The sequence below is a fragment of the Mugil cephalus genome, chromosome 7, assembly GCF_022458985.1.
Source record: "Mugil cephalus isolate CIBA_MC_2020 chromosome 7, CIBA_Mcephalus_1.1, whole genome shotgun sequence".
Taxonomy (NCBI): Eukaryota; Metazoa; Chordata; class Actinopteri; order Mugiliformes; family Mugilidae; genus Mugil; species Mugil cephalus.
In genome coordinates this window covers 22,723,856-22,745,942 of record NC_061776.1, presented here as the reverse complement: position 1 = coordinate 22,745,942, position 22,087 = coordinate 22,723,856, and the positions used below count along the sequence as shown (strand labels likewise).

The following is a 22,087-nucleotide window of genomic DNA, read 5'->3' as shown; positions in this document are numbered from 1 at the left end:
GCTGTATAAATACAGTATGAATAACAAAACTATTTTACGTAATGATAACTATTACAGTGTTATTAAATGATCACTCACGAACACTCCTGTGTCAAAGTATGCTCAGTGTGCAAGTTTAAAATTATACCATGAATGTGTTATGTATTCTCTTTGATACACTCCTGAGCTACACACCGTATTTTACTGTCAAGTACTACTGTACTGTACGACATTTCAGAGGGAAGCATTACGCTTATACTCCACTACCTTCATCTGTCAGATATAATTAGTATTTTACACACAATAAATACAATAACATAAGTGCATTGCAACATGTACAATGTACAGTGTGTTATGGTTGAGGTTTCTAATCTTTTTTACTTGCAATACAACTTGATAGATCTCTTCTAAAATCCACTTTTGAGCGGATTGTCCATGAACCGAAGGGTTAGCGGTTCGATCCCCCTGAGTGTGCCATATGCCGAAGTGTCCTTGAGCAAGATACTAAACCTCCAGTTGCTGTGTGTGAATGTGTGTGTGCTTGTGTGAGCAAATGGGTGGATGTGTCTCTGACTGTAAAAGCGCTTTGAGTACCTTTGAGTAGGTAGAAAAGCGCTATATAAGAGCAAGACCATTTACTTTCAAAGTGTCTGGTGGATCAAATTTTAATTTCCTACAAAGTACAAACAAAATCATTAGTGCTCTCAACTTAAAATGGCTATTGATATGATTGACCTTTACTTGGAAATGTGACTTGAAATATTGAGAATTTGTGAGTACATTTCATGAGATAACATGAGTTTTGAACTATCCAGTTGAAACAATGACCATTCGCTATGACTGAGCTTTTCAAGTTGAAACAGAGGTTATCTTCAGATTGCATTTACTGGCATTTTTAAGCAGCAGGTGAACTTTCTAAGTTTACTGAGTGGAAATGTTTTACAGTGCAGGATCTGACACTGCCTCTGAAAATGCACCGTGCATCATTAGTGAGTTTTAGACTTTACTTAGACTTACGATCCACAAGGTAAATTAACTTTGTCGTTGCTTAGTCATAGCTTTGTTGCAAATAAAAGTAAACACTCATAAAACCACAAGAAAGATAAATAAAAAAGATAAAATAAAATGAGATTAAATTAAAGTAAAATAAAAATGAGCAATGTAATCAAAGAAATGTACAGAATTAGTTTTCTTTTGCAAATCATTTCCTTATTTTGAAGCCTCATCTGTATCATAGTTAAGGTTAAATTAATATAATCACGTGCTTAACAGAGACTCAGAGAGAGAAGACTTCAGCCTTTTATCAACTTTATCAGTCTGAACCATCGCCTGTGTGGCCTGAAGCAGGAAACGTGTCGCGGGAAAGAACAGACGGTTCTCCGCGTCAGTTTACGTCGTCGTCTCTGATTGGCCAGAATCTCCCGGATATTCGCAGGGCGTCGCGGATTGGTCGAAAGCGGCGCGCCAAACGTCACGTGGTCTCACTTTTCGCGCGAAACTGGCCTCTGTTGTCCGGACCTAAGCTCGCCGTGTGAATCTGTGGAGAGAGACCCAGTCCTGCTCCGCTTCATTTCTACTTCAGCTTTTGTTTTTGAGTCTTTTCTGACAGAGTGGCAGCATGGATGTCGCTACAGCTACCGCGGAGAATGCCGGGACCATGGTGAAAGACGAGTTGGCGGAAAAATGCCAGAAGTTATTCCAGGCTTTCTTAGAGGAGTAAGTCAGGCAGCCTCATGCTTTATTGTATTGTTGTCGGCCCAAATGCGCTGTGCACGAGTCGATCGCATGATCTCAGTTCTTCATCATGACCATGAGTGTCCGGTGTTGTGTTGATCGACAGGTTTTCGTCCGATGTATCGTGTTTTATAGTTTATCCGTTGCTTGTACCGTTGTGCAGGTTTCAGACAGCGGATGGGGAGGTGAAATATGTCCGGGAGGCCGAGGAGCTGATCAGGCCTGAGAGAAACACCTTGTTGGTGAGCTACACAGACCTGGAGGGCTTCAACCAGGAGCTGGCTACTACCATCCAGGAGGAGTACTACAGGTGAGCTACCCACATGAAAACGATGCTCCCTTCCGACCCCTGACTTGTTTGTGATCTCCAGTGAACCACTGTAATTTGGTCTGTAAATTATATCTTGAATTCTTTGTTTTCAGAGTGCATCCCTTCCTCTGTCGGGCAGTGCGAAACTTTGCTCGGGACCATGGGAACGTTCCTCTGAACAAAGAGTTCTACATGGCCATCGAGGATCTGCCCACCAGACACAAGTAAGACACGGGACAAATCTGTTTGGCTTTAGTACAAAGTATGGCAAGAAAGAGGGGTTTCAAGAACTATAACCCTTTTTTCCCGTGTATAATATAGAATCCGTGAGCTGTCCTCCATGCGTATTGGTACCCTGGTGAGGATCAGTGGTCAGGTGGTGAGGACACACCCAGTCCATCCTGAACTGGTAAGATATTGAGCTGTGAACACAACGCATGCATGCGTAAGGTTACGATTGATACGTGTTATTTACATTAGTGTGCTTTGTGGTTTCAGGTGAGCGGTACCTTCCTGTGCATGGACTGCCAGGCAGTGATCAAAGATGTCCCTCAGCAGTTCAAATACTCCCCACCAACCATCTGCAGGAATCCCGTCTGCAACAACCGCTCCCGTTTCCACCTCGACACACACAAGTCCAAGTTCATCGACTTTCAGAAGGTAACTGTGGAGACTCAAAGTGTTTCGGTGTATGGGGGAGAAGGCGGTGTAAACTAATTTCAAGCTTATGTGCTCAGGTGCGCATCCAAGAGACGCAGGCGGAGCTGCCTCGTGGTTCAATCCCCCGCTCCCTGGAGATCGTCCTGAGGGCAGAGGCTGTGGAGATGGCTCAGGCCGGCGATCGCTGTGACTTCACCGGGACCCTCATTGTGGTTCCGGACGTCTCTCAGCTCACCACTCCTGGTACGGTTTGCAGCACAACTAGTGAAATACTGTGAGAAACCAACGTCGGTGTCGTTGACGCCTGTATGGATGTCATGTCTGCAGGCGTGCGAGCAGAAACCGGCACCCGTGTCGGTGGAGGTCCTCAGGGCTTTGAGTCGGAGGGTCTGAGAGGACTGAAAGCTCTGGGAGTCAGAGAGCTGTCATACAGACTGGCCTTCCTGGCCTGCCACGTGGCCCCGACCAACCCACGGGTAAGAAACGCGCGTGACACCTAAAGCACCAAGCGAGCTCCTAACATGCCTCCTGTTTAATTGCACATCCATGTCATCTTCATTGTAGTTTGGTGGCAAGGAGCTGCGGGAGGAGGAGCAAACCGCTGAAAGCATCAAGAGCCAGATGACGGAGAAGGAGTGGGAGAAAGTGTTTGAGATGAGCCAGGACAAAAACCTGTACCACAACCTGTGCACCAGCCTCTTCCCCACCATCCACGGTCAGTCATTACTCCCCAGAGTCACTTCTCTGAACGCAGATCCTCTGGTCATCATTTAATAAAGTGTGGTAAATGTTGACAAGGAGCGCCATTTTTTTCAGGAAACGACGAGGTGAAGCGTGGCGTCCTGCTGATGCTGTTTGGGGGCGTCCCAAAGACGACCATGGAGGGAACCTCGCTGAGAGGAGACATCAACGTCTGCATTGTTGGAGACCCGAGTACTGCAAAGAGCCAGTTCCTCAAGTGGGTAAACCATTCCGACGGAAAAGATATTGTCATAAAACCTGTTCATTGATAACTGAACGGTTAGCTTTCTTCCCTGTCAAGCTCTTTTGTCTCTGAACATGCAGTATGTAGTCTGTATCTCTCTGTCACACAGACAAATTCCTATGAACTGACATCATTATATGTCATAAACAGGAGCGAAGATGTCGACCAATGTTCGTAACGTAAATATGTGTGTGCAGGCACGTGGAGGAGTTCAGTCCCAGAGCAGTGTACACCAGCGGCAAGGCCAGCAGCGCCGCGGGTCTGACGGCAGCTGTGGTTCGAGACGAGGAGTCCCACGAGTTCGTCATCGAGGCCGGAGCTCTGATGCTCGCAGACAACGTGAGTGTCGCTTCTAGAGGCCAGTGAAAGGTCAAGTTTCTGTACATTCTGTGGTACTAACGTCTGCGTTTTCTTTCAGGGCGTATGCTGCATTGATGAGTTCGACAAGATGGACCTCAAGGACCAGGTGGCCATTCATGAAGCCATGGAGCAGCAGACCATCAGCATCACCAAGGCTGGAGTCAAGGTAACACTCAGTCTGCATGTTACTTGACAAAGTCATAGCATTAAACATTAAAGGTCTCTTTATAGTCTCTATTACCCACTAAGTATTTCAGCTATCTCCATTAGAGTGACCAGACTTCTCTTCCATCTTATTAAGGCCACCCTGAATGCTCGCACATCCATCCTGGCTGCTGCCAACCCTGTCAGTGGGCGCTACGACCGCAGCAAGAGTCTGAAGCAGAACGTCAACCTGACTGCCCCCATCATGAGTCGCTTCGACCTCTTCTTCATCCTGGTGGACGACTGCAACGAGGTAAACCGCATAGTCCAGTATTTCTTTTATCATGTCGATGCTGTGGCTTCTCTGACACAGTATGATGGTCTGTCCGTGTCCTAGGTAACAGACTACGCCATCGCCAGGCGCATCGTGGACCTGCACTCCCGTGTGGAGGAGTCGGTGGACAGACTGTACTCTCTGGATGAGATCCGCAGATACCTTCTCTTCGCCAGGCAGTTCAAACCTAAGGTGCGTGTTTGCCTTCACTTGTACTGACGCCATTAATTCAGGTTCTACCGTGTGAAGCCGTTTGTGTCAACCGCTGCGCACTGTACGCCCGTAGATCTCCAGCGAGTCGGAGGAGTTCATCGTCGAGCAGTACAAGCGCCTCCGTCAGCGAGACGGCTCAGGGGGCGTGTCCAAGTCGGCCTGGAGGATAACGGTGCGACAGCTGGAGAGCATGATCCGCCTTTCAGAGTCCATGGCGCGTATGCACTGCTGCGATGAGGTTTGTGCAAATTAAACTTTAATTCCCCTGATTTTCACAGACATGGCTGTCTCTTTGAATGCACCAACAACACGTGATCACCGTTAATGTGCTTTGTGAGAATTGGTTTAATTTTCAAGACAAAGGAACCTTCTAATAACTTATCATAAAAATGCTGTGTTTGTGTAATCAACATGTATATGTGTGTATACACACAAGGAAGCTATGTTAGGTGTGACTCCTTCCAGTTGACCCTTACATTAATACCTAATGCAGGTGCAGCCCAAGCACGTGAAAGAAGCTTTCCGTCTCCTCAACAAGTCCATCATCAGAGTGGAGACGCCTGACATCAATCTGGAGCAGGACGATGAAATGGAAGAGGAGGAGGAACAGCAGCAGGAGGAAGGTACGGTCGCATAAAAGCACTCGCTTGTGTGTAAAAAGGTTCAGTAGATTGCCTCTGCACTCAAAAAACAATAATATACTGTCTGCCCACTGCTATTTTAATTTATAAAAACGTATCATTATAGGCAACAACATCCCGAACGGAGTGAATGGAGTTAACGGCGTTAACGGTCATGTCGATGGTGTTAATGGCCATGTCAATGGAATAAATGGCCATGTCAACGGAATAAATGGCCATGTCAACGGCGTGAACGGCCACGCTGAACACGGCAGTCAGCCCAAACCATCTCTCCGTCTGTCATTTGCCGAGTACAGACGAATCTCCAATCTGCTGGTCCTGCATCTGCGCAAAGTAGAGGATGGTAAGGGATATTTCCTATCCAGCATCTGTTTTTTCCACTTCAATTTGCAACCTTCCTTTTTCTTTTCTTTTCTTTTTTTTTTTAATTTTTCCATTTAACTTCACATTTTCATTGCCATGTGCGTTGCAGCTGAGGAAGAGGAGGAGCTCAAGAAAAGTGCCGTGGTGAATTGGTATCTGAAGGAGATCGAGTCAGAGATCGACAGTGAGGAGGAGCTCATCAACAGGAAGGGGCTGATAGAGAAGGTCATCCACAGGCTGGTGCACTATGTGAGTCCACCTTTGCTCAAACGAATTAAAATGGTGAATCTCCTAATGCACGTCTGTCCATTTACACAAAGTCCTCCGTGAATCTGTTTTCCTAGGATCACATCCTCATTGAGCTGTCGCAGGGAGGGCTGAAGGGCTCCGAGCCCGCGGGCACAGAAGAAGAAGCTGTTCTGGTCGTCAATCCCAACTACATCCTGGAAGACTAAACTCCTACCTTCAGTTCTATTGCTCTCAATCCCATCACAACTTATAATAAAGTTGATGTTCATAGCATTTTGTTAATGCTCATATGCACCACATACATAACAGAAGCAATGGAGGTGCTGTTAGACTAGTTTTCTGAGTTAAACTCTGCTGTACAAAGAATACATTCTGTTGCTCTTAAAAAAAAGAAAAAGGAAAGATGTTGTATATATGTTGCTCTCTTTGCTCCATGTGTTTGCTTGTTTCAGTCTGTTTGACTCAATCAAGCTACTTTTTATGAATTGTGTAATGGCCGTTTTCCATAACTATATTGGAGACATTATACAATGGCTAACCTTTGTGGTTTCAAGTTATATTGTACATTGTCTTTTTTTTTTGTAAAATTATGATATGAAATGTTTGTTAAATAAAAATGGTGTAGACGTAAACACAAATTTCCTTTTTTGCTTGATACTCAGTATTAACTGAAAGCGCTATACTGACATTGTCCACGAGGTGGCACACTCGGCGTCCATTAAAGTGTCAGTGCGCATGCCCAAGAGCAATTACTCAACAAACATGGCGGCGTGCAGTAGGACAGGAGTCAGGATGGCACTGAAAGGTAAAATGCTACTTTTATTGACGTTACGTGTTTTAAAATATCACCATCAAGCAAATTCGCGTAATTAACATGGCTTTAAATTTAAATTTCTGTAAGTATTTTGGACTGTGCGGGTGAATCGTCCTTGTTTTCCTTATGTGCACCATTAACTTAAGGACACTGACGTCATATTTAACGACTTTAAAATTATAACATGCCTTTCTTCCAGGTGTGCACCTTTTTTCCGGACGGTGGCTCCTCGCGCAGAGCTGTCAAACCCCGGCCGTGTGTCAGAGTTTGCGGCTACATGTCTCTCCTACAGCCTCCTTGTGCAGCTCCAGGACAGAGACCCAGAGGAGCTCTCAGACACACGGCACAGCGGGGGACAACACAGACAAGACAGCCGAGGAGGAGGTCCCGGAGGGCCCCGAGTACATCCCCAGGCAAAAGGCCAGGAACCCCATGATGAAAATTGGCTATGCCTGGTGAGTCTTCTCTATATACTCTCAACTCTTTGGTGTATATATATATATATATATATTGAGCAGAAGTCTCTGAACTATAGCATAGCCAGAACAAAAACACACAAGTGATTTTGTCATGTTCTGATCACACTAGTAGTCTACTTCTAGTGGCAGCATCAGTGACTAGAAACCATGACTAGTGGTCGTGTTATTACAAGCAAGTGTCCAGCCGACATGGACTTAAAGATGCACATCCTAAAACACAACTTAAGGTACCAATCAATCCATTGATCTTGTGACAAACTGGCATGTTCATTTGGAAACACAGTAGATAAGCGGCACTAATCATATTATTCTATGCACTCACTTGCCAGTGTCCTGTATACTTCTAGTTTCAAAGTATTGCTTTCAAATGGATCATTATTGTAGGATTTTAAGAGTGTGTGCTCAAATGGACATTGGCTATATTTACATTATTTTACACTATTGCTCCGCTAACAATTAGGTTAAAAATGCCTCATGTGGCATCCTTGATAAGAAGCCTGATCTGCCCCCAGTCAGAAGAGTGGTGGTGTAAACTCATGATAACCTGTCCTGCAAGAAAATGTTAGTGGTTGTATGATATTTATTTTATTATTTTTTTCCACTTCAACCAATATTTGCATGGAGTTAATATCAGGTAACCTGACAAGATTCCAGGAGAGAAAATACAAAACAGGTTGTTCATACAAATGTTTGAAAAGATGAACAAAGCTGGAATTGATATGGACAGCGCTGTTTAAAATGTAGGTCCATGTAACATCCACCTCGGGTCATTCTACTGAATGAATTCAGTGTTGTAGACGAAGTTGGGGAAAAATATTTTACATTCTTTCTGTTCTTTTATATTTCTAACTGATTTGACACTTGAAGGAGGAATAATCACTTTATGCATGTCAGAGAAGTTCTTTTCTTTTCTGATCTGTTCTGGGACATTTGGATGCATATATCTCATCACATCATTTAATTTAGTGCCCATGTACACATACAGTTAAGTTCAAATCTCTAAATGCATGACACTGGTGTGTGAATGCATGTGTGTGTATGCTTTTGTGAGTGAAAGGGTAAATAAGGCATTTTTTTCAGTTTTCTCCCTCTTTACTACATGATATTGATTTTGTATGTTCATGGATATCAAGTGTTGCATAACAAGCAACATTTTTTGTATATCTCTCTGTCCAGGATGATTGGTCTGCCGACGGGTATAATCAGCTTCATCCTGGCCAAGAGACAAGTGGACAAAAACCGACTGAAGCAGCTGAAGATCAGACAGAGGATGAGAAGATCAAACGAGGGAGAATATGATGGGAGTCGATACCGCCCTCAGCCAGAGAATGTCAAGCTGGACCAATGATGGACAGCCATGACTCACAGTGACTCTCGGCCTCCTGCTCAAAGACTAATCATATACGTCCAGTGAATGAAAACGCTAAATTATGTGTAAACAAGAATCATCACTGGTACAAACCACACACTCACTCAAAGAAAAAATCTTTATTTGATACGAAAAGCAAACAGGTTCTTATAGCACTGGTGTGTATATTTACATTCGAAATGTTTGCTTTACTTGATTCGAGTAAAGATGTGTATGTATAGAAGTGTGGTCTGGGTCTGTATTTATAATAAGAGGAGTATGGCAGACCAGCTGGATGGGAGTGAATATGTCAGCAGCTTTGGGACGCTGCCACATTGGCTGGAACTCACTGGCTTTCAGAAATGTTCTGATAATTTAACACCATGGCACCGAGTTAACTGTCCTGTGTTGGAAAACTCCACCCTGCTGGCAGCTACTGCCTGACCCAAATCTGACTGGAACTGAGTACTTTATCGACAGGCACATATGTAACAGTAGTATAAAAGATAATAACCCTGTACGTCATGAAGTAACAAAAATGTCTTCCCAGAAACATTGTCATGTGAAGGCACTCTAGTCATGTAATCTGTAAATTGGTTAAAGTATAAATACAAAGCATTTACAAAGTCTAATGTGAACAAAAAGCAGCAAATCTGAGGCTGCCATGAGGAGGAGTTAGCTGACTTCAGAGGTGAACTTCTGAACCAATATATTGACATTACTGAGGTTCAAATACGGTAATAGCCACCTCTATTGTAATTCAGAGCAAACCAGACAGGCGGACAGGACAGAGTTCAATTGTAGTAGTACATGCAGAGGAAAAAAAAATACACTTTCTGTCTTAGTAGCATTCTAATGTCATACAGTATTCATACTGAAGTAGTATTTGCTTACCAAGGGTAAATTTGATATAGAGAAGTATACATTTCAGAAAAAAGTGCATTTTTGTGCATAATGTACTATATAAGAAAATCTCAATTCAGCCCTTAGACATTTCCCTGGAGATTTTATAAATGTATTTAGAATTGTGACTGAAAAGCAAAAGGTCTTAACATGGAATGGTTTCACTGCTCCGTGATTCTCTCAGCCAAGCTGACCCCCAGTTGCACCCTTGTACATTTATTTGGTTGAAGCTCCGATGATTTGCAGCAGGAAAAGGAATATCTGGATGATATCGACGTAGATGGAGAGTGCGGCGAACACGTACTCCTCTGGACTAATGGAGTACTTCCTGTTTCCTATCAGTAGCTGCGTGTGGTATGCCAGGAACTGTGAGACACAAACAGGAACTGTGAGACAAAAATATAGCCAATGTCCACAGACACAAAAAATTAGAGACTGTGTCAATTTCGCAAAACCACAAGGGCTGAATTAAAATCTAATCGCACACTTAAAAAGTCAGCATTGAAGTACTCACCATAGTGAAGACTATGGCTCCTAGAGATGCGTAAAGCATGTGAAGCCACGGAACCTGCAACGACAAACGGACATGAACAGAAACGTGAAGAGTTGTCGGAGAACCAGTATATTGTCGACCATGAGCTCTAACTTACATATTTGAAGGCCAGAACAATGGTTGTGATGATGCCCGTCACAAACACCACGATCCCAAGGACACAGAAGAGGCCCTGGCATTTGGTGAAGTCAACCTGCACAGAAACAAACAGGCTTGTTGGAACATGTTTGACAGAACAAATACGTTGAGGCAGTGTAAAGGTCATGAGTGGTCACACACACACTTACTTTTGTCTGGAAGCAGAAGACTGTGACTGCGATGCACACGACGGCAGTGATCGTCAGAGCAAGAAATACGGCTTTCGTGCTATAAAAACTAAAACCAAACAGAGCCACACAATTTATACTGAGGAAAGTGGTGGGATCTTCATATCATGTTGGACAGACTGCTGTGTTTTTACCTGGATATGGTTCCAGTCATATAGGACAGAGCCAGAGTCTGAAAACAAAAACAGTTTTTATAGCTGCAAATTACAGTAGTTAATCATACATCCAAGAAAAACCCACCCCAAAGTGATGTGAACATCCAGCTCTTAAGATATCAAACTCAGCAGAAAATGGACAGAGTGAATGGTTATTTGCATACTCCCTTGTATATACTGCAAATAGGCCTCTCTATTGTGTGTTAAGCCAGGGCTTAACACACAATAAAGCGATAAAACAACTTTCCACAAGCTTAACGTCATTTGTATTGAAGCTGTTACAAGAGGGGAAAACAGCTGTAATAGACCTGGAATGCAGCTTTTCAGAGCAAAATTTAGCCTGTGTAAATAAGTCTGCAGCAAAAACAAACCAACAGTTGATTCATAAAGTAACACACAGCATCATTTTACTGTTACAGACGCTGAAGTAACATATCAGAGGTATTATGCAAACTATGTCTGTCGCAAGTGGGATGACGCACGTCTCGCTGATTAGATGATGTCAGACTAAACTTGTGTCAAAGAATATGCGGGCTAATGGAAATCTTTAGCAGGTATTATAGTCTAAGAACAAGTCTGGGAAACAGTCAGTCATCTATCTCATCTTCTACCGCTTAATCCTCACTAGGATCGCGGGGGTTGCTGGAGTCTATCCCAGCTGGCATCAGGGAAAGGCGGGGTACCCCCTGGACAGGTCGCCAGCCTATCTCAGGACTAACACAGACACAAACAACCATTCACACGCACACCTAGGGTCAATTTAGAGTCACCAATCAGCCTAACGAGCATGTCTTTGGAGGTGGGAGGAAGCTGGAGTACAGTCAGTTATTTTGTTTTTATTTTCTTATTTCCTGATTCAAAAGCCAACAAGGTGATTCAACTTACAAAGATGAGCAGCAGGATCATGTTCCATGGCGACTTCCTCCTACAAAATAAAAGGGGAAGGATTTCAGCACAGAGCTGCTTTTCCAGTTTTGTTTTGTGCATGAAAATATTTTCAGGTAATTACCGGGGACCCTGGCAGCACACCAGCACAAGGTGGGTGACGAAATACACTCCACTGTAAAGGCAAGAGGCAGAGATCAGTATTAGAATTTTGCTTCTTAAGTCAGCACATGAAGCAGTAAACACTTAAAAGGTGCCAGAGAAGAGACTTACTATGATGCCCAGTACACAGCTTGGTTGTCCCTTACAAATTTCTTCACAGGGTCACTGTGGGAGACAGAGCAAACAGTCAAACGTGGATTACGCACGTGCAAGGAGCCACACGAGGCACACACTTCAATACTCACACAAATGTGAATACGGCCACAATGGCTGTAGTGATCATGAGCTGGGCAGCCAAGATCAAATAGACCTGAAATACACACAACACCCATTAACATGAATGACATTAAGAAAATAAACACTTTACTCCACAATGGAAAGAGAACGCAGGAGAACTATCTGAATTTATCTACAGAGAGGTAAAAAATGAGCCTTAATTAGTTTTCATCAGTTACATATATGAGTAAACACAACCTATTTTAACTAATAACACGTGAAATCGTCATACTCTAATTCCAACACTACTCTCCAAATATTAGATGAATGAACAAAAACCACACCACATTTTAACTAGAAAATGTTAAAAGGGAAACTCTGATAGCATACACTGATCAGGCGCAACATTAAAATCACCAGCAGCTGAAATAAATAACATCTTGACCACCTTGTGACATTTCAAACACCCCCACCCCACAGCAATGACACTCCTCGATGGGAGCAGACATCCCCAGCAGGATGCAGCCTGACACAGACACACACAATAACTGTTTAGGAACAAATCAATAAAAAAAAAACAGATCAAGGCGTTGACCTGGCCTTCAAATTCCCTAGATACCAAACTGATCAAGTGTCTGTGGGATGATCCACAGAGGCCCCTCCCCTCAACCCATAGGACACAAAGACCCCACTAACAATATGCTATTACCAGACACCAGAGGACACCCTCAGAAGACCCATGTCCATTCTCTGATGAGTCACAACTGTTTTGGAGGCACAAGGGAAACCTACACAATATTAGGAAGGTGGTCATAATGTTATGCCTGATCAGTGTAGACAGTAATGAAACGTGGAGTCTATCCAGTATGTTTATTAGGTCCCTTCAAGAACATCACTATGCGGTGGAAGCCTCTCATTGGAACATGGTGACACATGCTTCGTGGAAAGTCTTTTGTGGGTGATGAATGTAAAGTGGAATAGTTTGAGAGGAACAAGCAGCGCTAAGGAAAAAAACAATTAACTGGGGAAACATAGCGAAGGCAGCATCATGCTTCAGAGCGGCTTTGCTGTCACTGGACCATCTACCAAACAAGGAGCAAAGCAGTTGCATTCATCTAATAATAATAATAATTTTATTTATTAAAGCGCTTTCAATCAAAGTGATGTACAAGCAGTTAAAACAAATGATAATAAATAAAACAAATAATAATCACAAGAAATAAAACAGTTAATACTATTAAAAAACAACAACAATAATAATAAAAAAACATCAAATCTTAAACCTTGCTTGAACACCTCAACAGAACATGCCTGCCTAGTGTCTTGAGGAAGACTGTTCTATAGCATTGGTGCACAGTAAGAAAACACACGCTCACCAACTGTCTTTTTTCTGACTTTGGGAACATTCAACAAACCAGTTCCCTGGGGACGAAGTGCGCGAGAAGGTGCATAAAAGGTGATGGTGCAATGCCATTTACAATTTTAAAGGTTAGCAGAAGCACCTTGAAATCACCCCTAACTTGACAAGGGAACTTTTTTTTGGCAATCCAGACAAAAGGGCACTGTAGCAATCGAGTCGAGAGGTCACAGAGTGAATACGGACCTCAGCATCCTTTGACAACAGGATGTTTGCAATATTTCTAAGATGCAAAAAGGACACCTTTGTCACCTCCTTGATGTGTAAAATCAAACGCAAGGGTCTGATGAAAAATAACACCAAGATTTTTCACTCTTGTCTCTGCAATGAATATCACAGTCATCCAGAGACAAAGTAAAATCATCTAATAAACGGGACATTGCTGCAAACTCTACAGATCTTGGTAGGGTAAAGCTCCACGTTCGATGAAGCCCTCTGATGTTTCCAAAGATAGACACACTGTTTCTGGAAAGAAAACGTGCTTTGCATTTTGACTCTTATGAGGTTACTTTACATGCAATCAATGTAATTTACCTTTCTGATGAAGGCATGACGAAGGCTCACGCTGTCCCAATTGCCGTTGCTTGCTGCAAACTCGCTGTCTGTGTCATGAATAGAACATACATGTGAATCAACATCATTTATTAAACAATCTTCCATTAGAACTAAAACATTAAAAAAAACATTTTACAAAATGCAGTTCCTTGCTTCAAGTTGGATGAGTCCCACCTCTAATATGTTGACTTAAAAGAATAACATGTTAATGAGCGAGCTGAGGCGGCTGGTGGGTGAACTTTGTTGCCTTTGGACAGAGACTGATTCCCTTTCCTCCTGTTTCCAGTTACTAGCTCATGACTGTAGCTCCCTCCTGTATTTATTGTACAGTCACAGGACTGATATCAATCAATCAAGCAAGAATGAATATGCATTTATCAGATGTATTATTTACTGTTAAATATAGCATCATGTTCATACTGGGTCATATTCCTGGGTTATTTGAGGTACTGTTACTTTGGGATGGGTCAAAGGGCTGGAAGAGGTTCATTTATAGCTGAATATGTGGTTGGGTTAATCTGACCCAACTCCTGGTTCACTCATTTTCCCGCTCATTTATTGTCAAAATCCGGTTCTGTCTGGATCCAAGAAACTGGACAGAAGGAGAGGGAAGAGCACCGCAGACACAAGATTTTTGTGGTAGGTTAAATTTAATACTTTACCATCCAAACATGGATCATAAGTGGGTTTATTGTTTTTTTATTCTTTGACAATTATTAACAGAGTTATGTTAGCAAATATTTTACTTGCTAAATTGATCTAATGGAGTTGTTGTTGTTATTTTTATATCTTATGATGCAATTCTGTTCCTGTTCCAGCCTCTTGAGATCAAACTGGGCTGAATGTTGCTCTTTAACTAAAATTTGTTTGACCCCGCTGGTCTAGAGAGAGTTTGAGAGTGAGTGAGTTTTGACTTGGAAACACTGTTTTGATCTAAACTTGAATATATTTGTGTTTCATTTACTTATTTTTATTCATTCTATATTTTATTTATTTTAAAATGGTGGGAAAAAGTCTGTGGACACCCTTAAAATTTTACCTAATCTCAAAAAGTATCATGAAATATTTGTGGAAAATTCTTTTTGTGCGTTTCAAAAGGCGTGGCTGCATTAGACAGACACACACAAATACAAATTATATTTATTTTGTTTATTATTTACAAGAAAAACTAAATTCTTGACAGTTTTAATATGTCCGTTCTCAACATTGTCTGTATCAAAGTCAACAAATAACAGAGAATGTGTTCAAAACTGCACAAAAGACAAATAAACCATCCCATCAAAAAATTAATATTTAGTACTCCTACTTTACTGCAGTAGAGCTCTAATTGTGGCTGGCATGTTCCCCACGAGCCTTTCACACTGTTGAGGGGTAATCTTGTCCCATTGTTCTTGAATTACTACTTTTAATTCTTCTAAATTCTTTGGTTTGTGCTTTGAAACAGACCTTTTGATAATCCACCCCTCGGAAGAGTTCAATGTGCCATCACAGACAGTGAGATGACCAACACCAGCTGCACTCATGCATTCCCAAACCATGATACTGCCTCCACCATTTTTGACAGTGGGTGCTGTACGTACTGGAGACAATGCTTCACCTGGCCTACTCTCACATTCAGGAGGAAGTAGCTGGAAACTGGACTCATCTGACCACAGAATCTTCTTCCAATTCCTGACTGTCCCGTTCTTGTGTGCTTGGGCCCAACGTTGCCAGGCTAACCTCTGCCTCTCATTGATCAGAGCTCCTTGACTAGGGCTGGGTACCAAACTTCGGTTCTTTTGTGGCACCGACCGAAATACTTCGGTAGTACCGAGTATCGAAACACACCTCGTCTTTCGGTGCCAAGTTTCATCACGCGATCAAGATCTGATAATGCTGTCCTTGATCGGCTGTAACATTACGTGGTTGCAGCATGCTCCGGTATTTCGTTGCGTTTGACGTAATTCCCGAGAGGCTGCCTCCCTGTGCCGCTCTGTGACAAGCACACAGAGATTGCGCTCTCGGCTATTTCATGTTATCAGTCCCTCCTGCCTCCTTCTGTCGCCTCTGTATGCGCGCGTTGCGGAGCCAAAATGCTGAAGCGCAAGTGTAACCGTACATGGGGGCGGACCAGATATCTCTGTGTTCAATCATTACACATTGCTTTACATTTTTTTGTTTGTTTGTTTTGCTTTGTTTTGAAATAGGCCTACCTGACAGCATAGTTTATGGGACACCAGGGACAGCTGGAACACGTTTTGCATTTTTCCCTTCAACAAATCAGAAACCCTATTTAAAAAACCTTAATGTGTCAACTACAAAAATGATGTATGAAAGCGGTTTTAAGTAATATTTTCAGGTTGCAAAATTCATCTAAATAAAGTGACTACAATGACGTTGTAACACATGGCAAGGTGATCTGCCTGTTGAGCCTTGGAAAAGCTGCTGGTTGAAATAGAAAAATACAACTCAAGATTTATACCATAATGTGTAATGTAATTTTCTTTTTTTTTTTTTTTTAATTATATTGTATTAGTATACAATATTGGTACCGAAAAAGTATCGCGCAGGAACCGGTATCGAACTGGTATCTTGACAGCCTTGTAGGACCTTAAGCCATGATCTAAAAGTCGACCGTGTTTGGTTTGACCACTGCTGCTGGAGCTCCTGTGATGTCATTCAGCGGTTTTACCTGCACATGCAGATCAGGATGTGATTATTTCTTGCTGAAGAAACCTTTGGACGCTCACATCTTGGTTTGTCTTCCAAGCTGTTGGTTGGTCTGTATTTCTGACTGCAGCAGCTGTAAACTTCCTGGCTGAGAATCTGTATCTAGAGGGTTGTTTCCTGCATTAGGTTTGTTGTTTTAGCCATTTTTGTCTCTGAAGAACTTTCAAATGTACTGGCTTTATATAGACACGAAGCACGGCAACAGAAAAATGTGTCTTTAAATAAAAAGCACAGCTTTCATTAGTGGATAACCAGTACCAAAATGAGCCAATACTCATTATTTCTTATGTATTTTTATGGAACCAATCAATTTTAAGTTTTTAATGGCTGTTTAAGGATTTGTTTAGTATTTTGTCTGTGACTGTACTAAAACATTAATTGCACTTAAAGACCTAAGAGTGATTCTTAATGAAATATTTTACGAAAGCATTGGGTGTCCGAAAGCTTTTTTCCACCACTATATTTGCATTATTATTATTTTTTTAAAATTTTCTTTGGTCCTGAATGTGATCATACACAGTTTGTTTCCAAATTGTCATTAAAAGTGCCATTAAATGAAAGTTAGCAATGGCCTGTATTTTAATTTGATTTTACAATTTTTTTTATTATTATTTTTATAACAAGTAATGTAATTTTGTCCCATGGTTGATCAACCTTTGGGTTGTGGTTGGGTTATTTTTTAACCCAGCAGTTTTTAGAGAGTAACTACACATTTACTTGGAATGGTAATCAGTGTTGAGCAGCGCTTTTCTTACCCGAGTTTAGGACATCTGATGGTATGGTAGGCGGGGCAAGAGGGGGCATGGGAGGGGGGCTGGGGTACCATGCTCCCGGAGGCCCAGCAGGTTGTCCTGGGTAAGGGGCAGAGGGATTGCCTCCTGGCTGCCCTGCGTACAGAGGAGTGTTTGGACCAGGGGGGTAGGGAGCAGAGGGATAACCTGGCGGGGGACCATCAAAGGAAGGGAAGCCATACGCAGGGGGTGCAGAGTAGTTCCCGCCCTGAGGTGCGTGGTGGTCATCATACCCTGGAGGGTAGTCTGACTTGGACATGACGCCTGTGAGGAGGGAGTAGGAGAAGATACGGGTTAAGCTGATTCATACATGACCATCAGCTTATGTCAGCTCAGTTATCAGTATTTACCTGTATTTATATGTTGCATCTGTCAGCTTTAATTCAGCTCAAATTCGTATTTTTACAACAACACTGGATTAAAGGGGAATGTGAAAACAAGTCTGATTATGACTTTCCTCCCTTCAGCTCCATTTAGTAGCTGAAGAGACAGATCTCCCTCAGCTGGGGGAAACCTGAACTAACTTAAATGAAACTGAAGGCAGAAACACGACTCTAAATAAAAGCTACCATTCCTCTGTATCTTCTGGATGAGTAAACAGAAGACTCCTTGCGAACATGCTAGCCATATCGATTTTAACACTGCAATTACATGTTGATGTGAACTGTAAACACATTTCTTCTGGGCGGAACTAATTCTTAAACAATCCTTGTCCAACTTTATTTTATGTTGGGAAGTATAGCATTATAAAAGTTATACTTAGATCAGGCACCGTACAGTTAACAGAAATAATGTTTTAACAGGATATGGCCTAATGTAGATAAGCACATACTGAAACAACCAGTCCTATCATCTGTGACACTAACAAAGCAAACATTGGCCTGGCTTTAGGCCTGCGTATTTAGTGGTGGTGGGTGTGCGTAGATGTGTGTGCAGACGCTGGGTAATAATGGACGTTTGGCTGGGTAACAATCATACCTAAGCTTGCCCAGTTGAATGGACATAAGAATTTGCTTAGCAATGTGGTCCTCACACACCACCGCCACAGGCCCAGGAACCACCACAGAGGAAAGTTCTAATAATAAACCACATACGCATATTTACACAGTGTAGTCACAGGAGGCCAAATATTCCCTGTGCCAGCAAGGTGTCAACTATGACGAGAATATCTTACGAGCTGAAGAAACAAAAGTTTACTTTTACAATGCGAATCAGATTCTAAAATATACACAAAAAACAGATTTAGACTCTCAATGTGTCTTTATCTGTAAGTTATACCACATGACAAAACAAAAGATATTAAAAACAGAACTACCGGTGCTTTCTAAGTGTGTTTCTATTTGCTCCAAATGCAACTGTCATTTCAGGGGAATACAGAGAGTAAAGGAATTTAAGGGCTGGCTCCACCTTTTGTTGCCATTACATCACATCCTAAGCACCAAGCAACAAAACAGAAAACGTTCCCTGGAAAATGTGCTTCAAAGTATATTCAGTGAAAAAAGGTCACCGAATGAGCAACAGAAGTGATCAGTTCTTGGTCAGCGAGGCACAGTTAGTGGCCAAGAAATGTTTCTGTGTATATGAACGGGAGGGTGTAACTCAGCTCTGGGAGAGTTAATGTTCAGTAAATGACACAGCGGCCAGCAGCAGAAAGCTGAGGGGATTGGCCATATCTGAACTTTACATGCATTTCATCATGACCACTAACACCATGTCACCATGAGGTTTTGAGTCATTGTTACATATGCAGTCTGAGGACATTACCATTTGCCTTCAGACAACCGAACACAATCTACAATTCCTCAAACATGACTTTGCTGCCAGCAGCGTCCACGTGAAGCCTGTTATGGGGGTGGACTACAGAAGTAAAAACCGGTTTGACAAGATTTTGCATAAAGCTTTCATTTAGCTTGGTAGTATTCGAGGCTGGTCTATTGTGTACAGTAAAGGTAATCAGGTGTTCAAGAGAAACGTATTATTGAAAGCAAATTAAAAAAAAAAGATGGGTTTTCAGGAAGTCTGCTGGTGATGTGACGGAGGGGTTGCCTGTTTGTGACTGGAGTTTGTCCAGCTTTGTATACACTCAATGTTGCCTTAGATAGAACAATTCATTGGGAAAATAATCACATAATGGATGGATGACCGTAACAGAGAACAAAACGGGAAACTTACAGGAAGTGAAACGTAAAATTCAGCCCAACTGACAGTCATTTACACAGATCACTTGTCATGTCCATCATTTCCTTCCGACCCAGGCTATAAACATTACGGGTAGGTTGCTGGCTCAGGGTCACAGCCAACTAGGACACTTAATTGGGACATTAAACGTTCGCCCCGCTGTGAAAATAGCCCTGAACACAGATATAATCTGTACCATAACTTTGGACAGAATTGTGGACATAACACAACACTGAGGCATAAAACTATACAGAAATTAAACTTCTCTTTCTTAAGAAACGCCCTGTTGTTCATTGAATGTAAATATTTTCATCATGGAGTTCTTTGCACTACGCCAAAGTGAAACAGTTGTCGTTATTTAGAGGTGAATGGGCCGCTGTTTTAATGGTCCGGTCCCCTTGAGGTCTAACTGGGCTGTATTTGGCCCCTGAACTAAAATGAGCTCGACACTCCTGGTGTAAGTAGACATGTTTGCCACATGCACACAGTGTGCCCAGTTCAGAAATAAATGTCATATGTGCACCATCACAGCTTCCTATCTTATATTTAGTCAGCTTCACTGAGCTTAACCTCGGCTAAAATAAGCTTTCTCCTACGCCTCCTGCGTTTTCTTGTCTGGAGACTGAAACACACCCGAGTCTGAGCAGCCACCAGACTAAAACCTCCGGGGCAAAACAGACCGGACTGCACCCACTACTCCACCCTGTTCGCCGAGCTCCAGCCAAAGCTGAACTAACAAAAAGCCCTTTCAGGTGGCCTGGTGCAGCGGCAACGAACCTCGAACCAGGCCAAGCAATGAGAAAATGATACATTATAAGTAACATTGTTGTTTACATGATGCGTTTATTGCCTACAGAATAAAGCGGCTACGCAAATACGATAGCAAATGAGATGGACTTACTAAATGAAATGACGTCGAATCGGCTGTGTTAATTCCCCAGGGAGAAAATAAATAAAAACGAGAAGTGTCTTCGTCGTCTTTCACGTCGTCCGCGATGTAGTCACCGAGCCCAGTGAAGCTCCGGTAAACGCTTTGATAAAACCTGGTTCAGCGCTGGAGCTAGTATTAGCGACTCTGGGCGGCACTTGACAGATGTGAAGCAGCAGTAGCGATACTTGACGGGAACCGACGGGAGCAGAGCAGGGTGGAGCCGAGAGGAATCTGTCACACACACGCCCATACCCACAGCGGGCGCAACAGGCCATGCGCTGACTCATTTCAAACAGGGAAGTCAGTGCGTAAAGGCACAGCACACTTACACTACTCACAATAAGTTAGGGATTTTGTTATTTACATGAGTGCTTTTACTATTTGGTCTGAATTTTAATGAAATAAGTAAAAGTTCCCTTTAATATTACTAATAATGAATGAGAAGAAACACCATTTCCATTAGTTTAATATGCATTACCCCCAAAATTTAGACAATAACAAGGATAGCCCCAAATAACAAAAATTAACAATGTCAGTAACGGCGGTTTCCAACATTTGTCGCAATGACAGCTTGACAGCGATGTCTCATGCTCCTCACTAGCCTCATGATGTTGTTCTGAGACAATGCGTCCCATCCTTCCACAAGTGCTACACGCAGTTCTGCCAGACCACGTGGGAGTGGGGTACGATCATCCAGTCTCTGCTTCAGCTGGTCCCAGACGTGCTCTATGGGGTTCAGGTCAGGGGACATTGCTGGCGATACCATATGAGGCACTCTGACTTCCTGAAGTCGAGCTGTGACAATTCTGGCAGGATGTGGTAGAGCATCATCATCCACGAACAGAAAGTTGGGGGTTGATGATGGGTTCTATGATGTCTCTGAGGTAAGAACTTGCAGTGACTGAGCCATCTACAATAACCAAATCTGTTTTGCGCTGACTGGTGATGCCTGCCCAGACTGTTGCACCTCCTCTGCCGAAGCGAACCCTGGGGACCATGTTGACCTCGGCGTATCGCTCACCTCGCCTTCTCCAGCAACGGTCTTGTGCCCACTGCAAACGTCTTGGTGTCAGTGGAGTCACCTGCAACGGTCGTCTGGCATTCAAACCAAAGCTGTGGAGTCGGTTGCGAATGGATTGTCTGGAAACCCTAGTACCCCTCACATCTTGTAAACGGGCCTGCAGCTGTGTGGCAGTTGCAAAACGATGTCTGAGTGCATAGCTCCTTAGGAACTGGTCATCGTTGTGGGGCTCCACTCCTGGGTCTGTTACGAACACTGCCAGTAGTTCTGTGTCTTCATGCAAGTCTGCTGATGACACTTTGAGACACACAAGTTCACGAGCAACATCTGACTGCCTGAAACCGACCCCAAGGCGCGCTATGGCCAGGTGGCGCTGGTCGTCCGTTAAGTGACGTGTGTTCATGGCTGTTTGAATGATGAACTTGGAATGACTTACTGACAATACCAGCTTTTTATACCCACAGAATGTTGAAATTGATGCCACATTGAAAAGGGTTGTCTTTAAGTTTTTTGGTATTGGCCCCAATATGTAAGGCACAGTGTACACAGTGAGACCATTACGTGGATAACACAAAATGAGGTGCGTCTATCACCCCAATACAGTTCCCTCCCTATCCCCAAAATCTCTGAAGTGAAACAAACACTTGTATATACACTTGTATGAAATTCACT

The 22,087-nt window shown here is 42.8% G+C and overlaps 3 protein-coding genes across 3 annotated transcripts; 2 read left to right on the top strand and 1 right to left on the bottom strand.

The window, feature by feature from the left end:
• Positions 1–1,323: 1,323 nt before the first annotated feature.
• On the top strand, positions 1,324–6,604 carry mcm6 (minichromosome maintenance complex component 6). The gene is made up of 18 exons (XM_047590652.1): positions 1,324–1,695; positions 1,877–2,023; positions 2,137–2,247; positions 2,345–2,432; positions 2,522–2,683; positions 2,761–2,926; positions 3,011–3,159; positions 3,248–3,398; positions 3,500–3,641; positions 3,866–4,007; positions 4,087–4,194; positions 4,330–4,485; positions 4,570–4,698; positions 4,793–4,957; positions 5,213–5,342; positions 5,467–5,703; positions 5,833–5,972; positions 6,068–6,604. The coding sequence occupies exons 1-18, from the start codon at positions 1,598–1,600 to the stop codon at positions 6,176–6,178; spliced, it is 2,532 nt and encodes an 843-aa protein (XP_047446608.1). The 5' UTR covers positions 1,324–1,597; the 3' UTR covers positions 6,179–6,604.
• Positions 6,605–6,716: 112 nt separating this feature from the next.
• si:ch73-71c20.5 (DUF4748 domain-containing protein) lies at positions 6,717–8,857 on the top strand. Its single transcript, XM_047589387.1, has 3 exons — positions 6,717–6,777; positions 6,986–7,241; positions 8,442–8,857. The coding sequence occupies exons 1-3, from the start codon at positions 6,735–6,737 to the stop codon at positions 8,611–8,613; spliced, it is 471 nt and encodes a 156-aa protein (XP_047445343.1). The 5' UTR covers positions 6,717–6,734; the 3' UTR covers positions 8,614–8,857.
• On the bottom strand, positions 8,739–20,617 carry LOC125010619 (protein lifeguard 3-like). Its single transcript, XM_047589386.1, has 12 exons — positions 20,365–20,617; positions 17,250–17,549; positions 13,765–13,832; positions 11,843–11,907; positions 11,709–11,762; positions 11,560–11,610; positions 11,436–11,475; positions 10,530–10,567; positions 10,357–10,444; positions 10,167–10,262; positions 10,031–10,084; positions 8,739–9,882 (listed from the first exon to the last, which is right to left on the bottom strand). Exons 2-12 carry the CDS (start codon positions 17,542–17,544, stop codon positions 9,733–9,735), a joined length of 999 nt encoding a protein of 332 aa, XP_047445342.1. The 5' UTR covers positions 17,545–17,549; positions 20,365–20,617; the 3' UTR covers positions 8,739–9,732.
• Between the last annotated feature and the right edge of the window lie 1,470 nt (positions 20,618–22,087).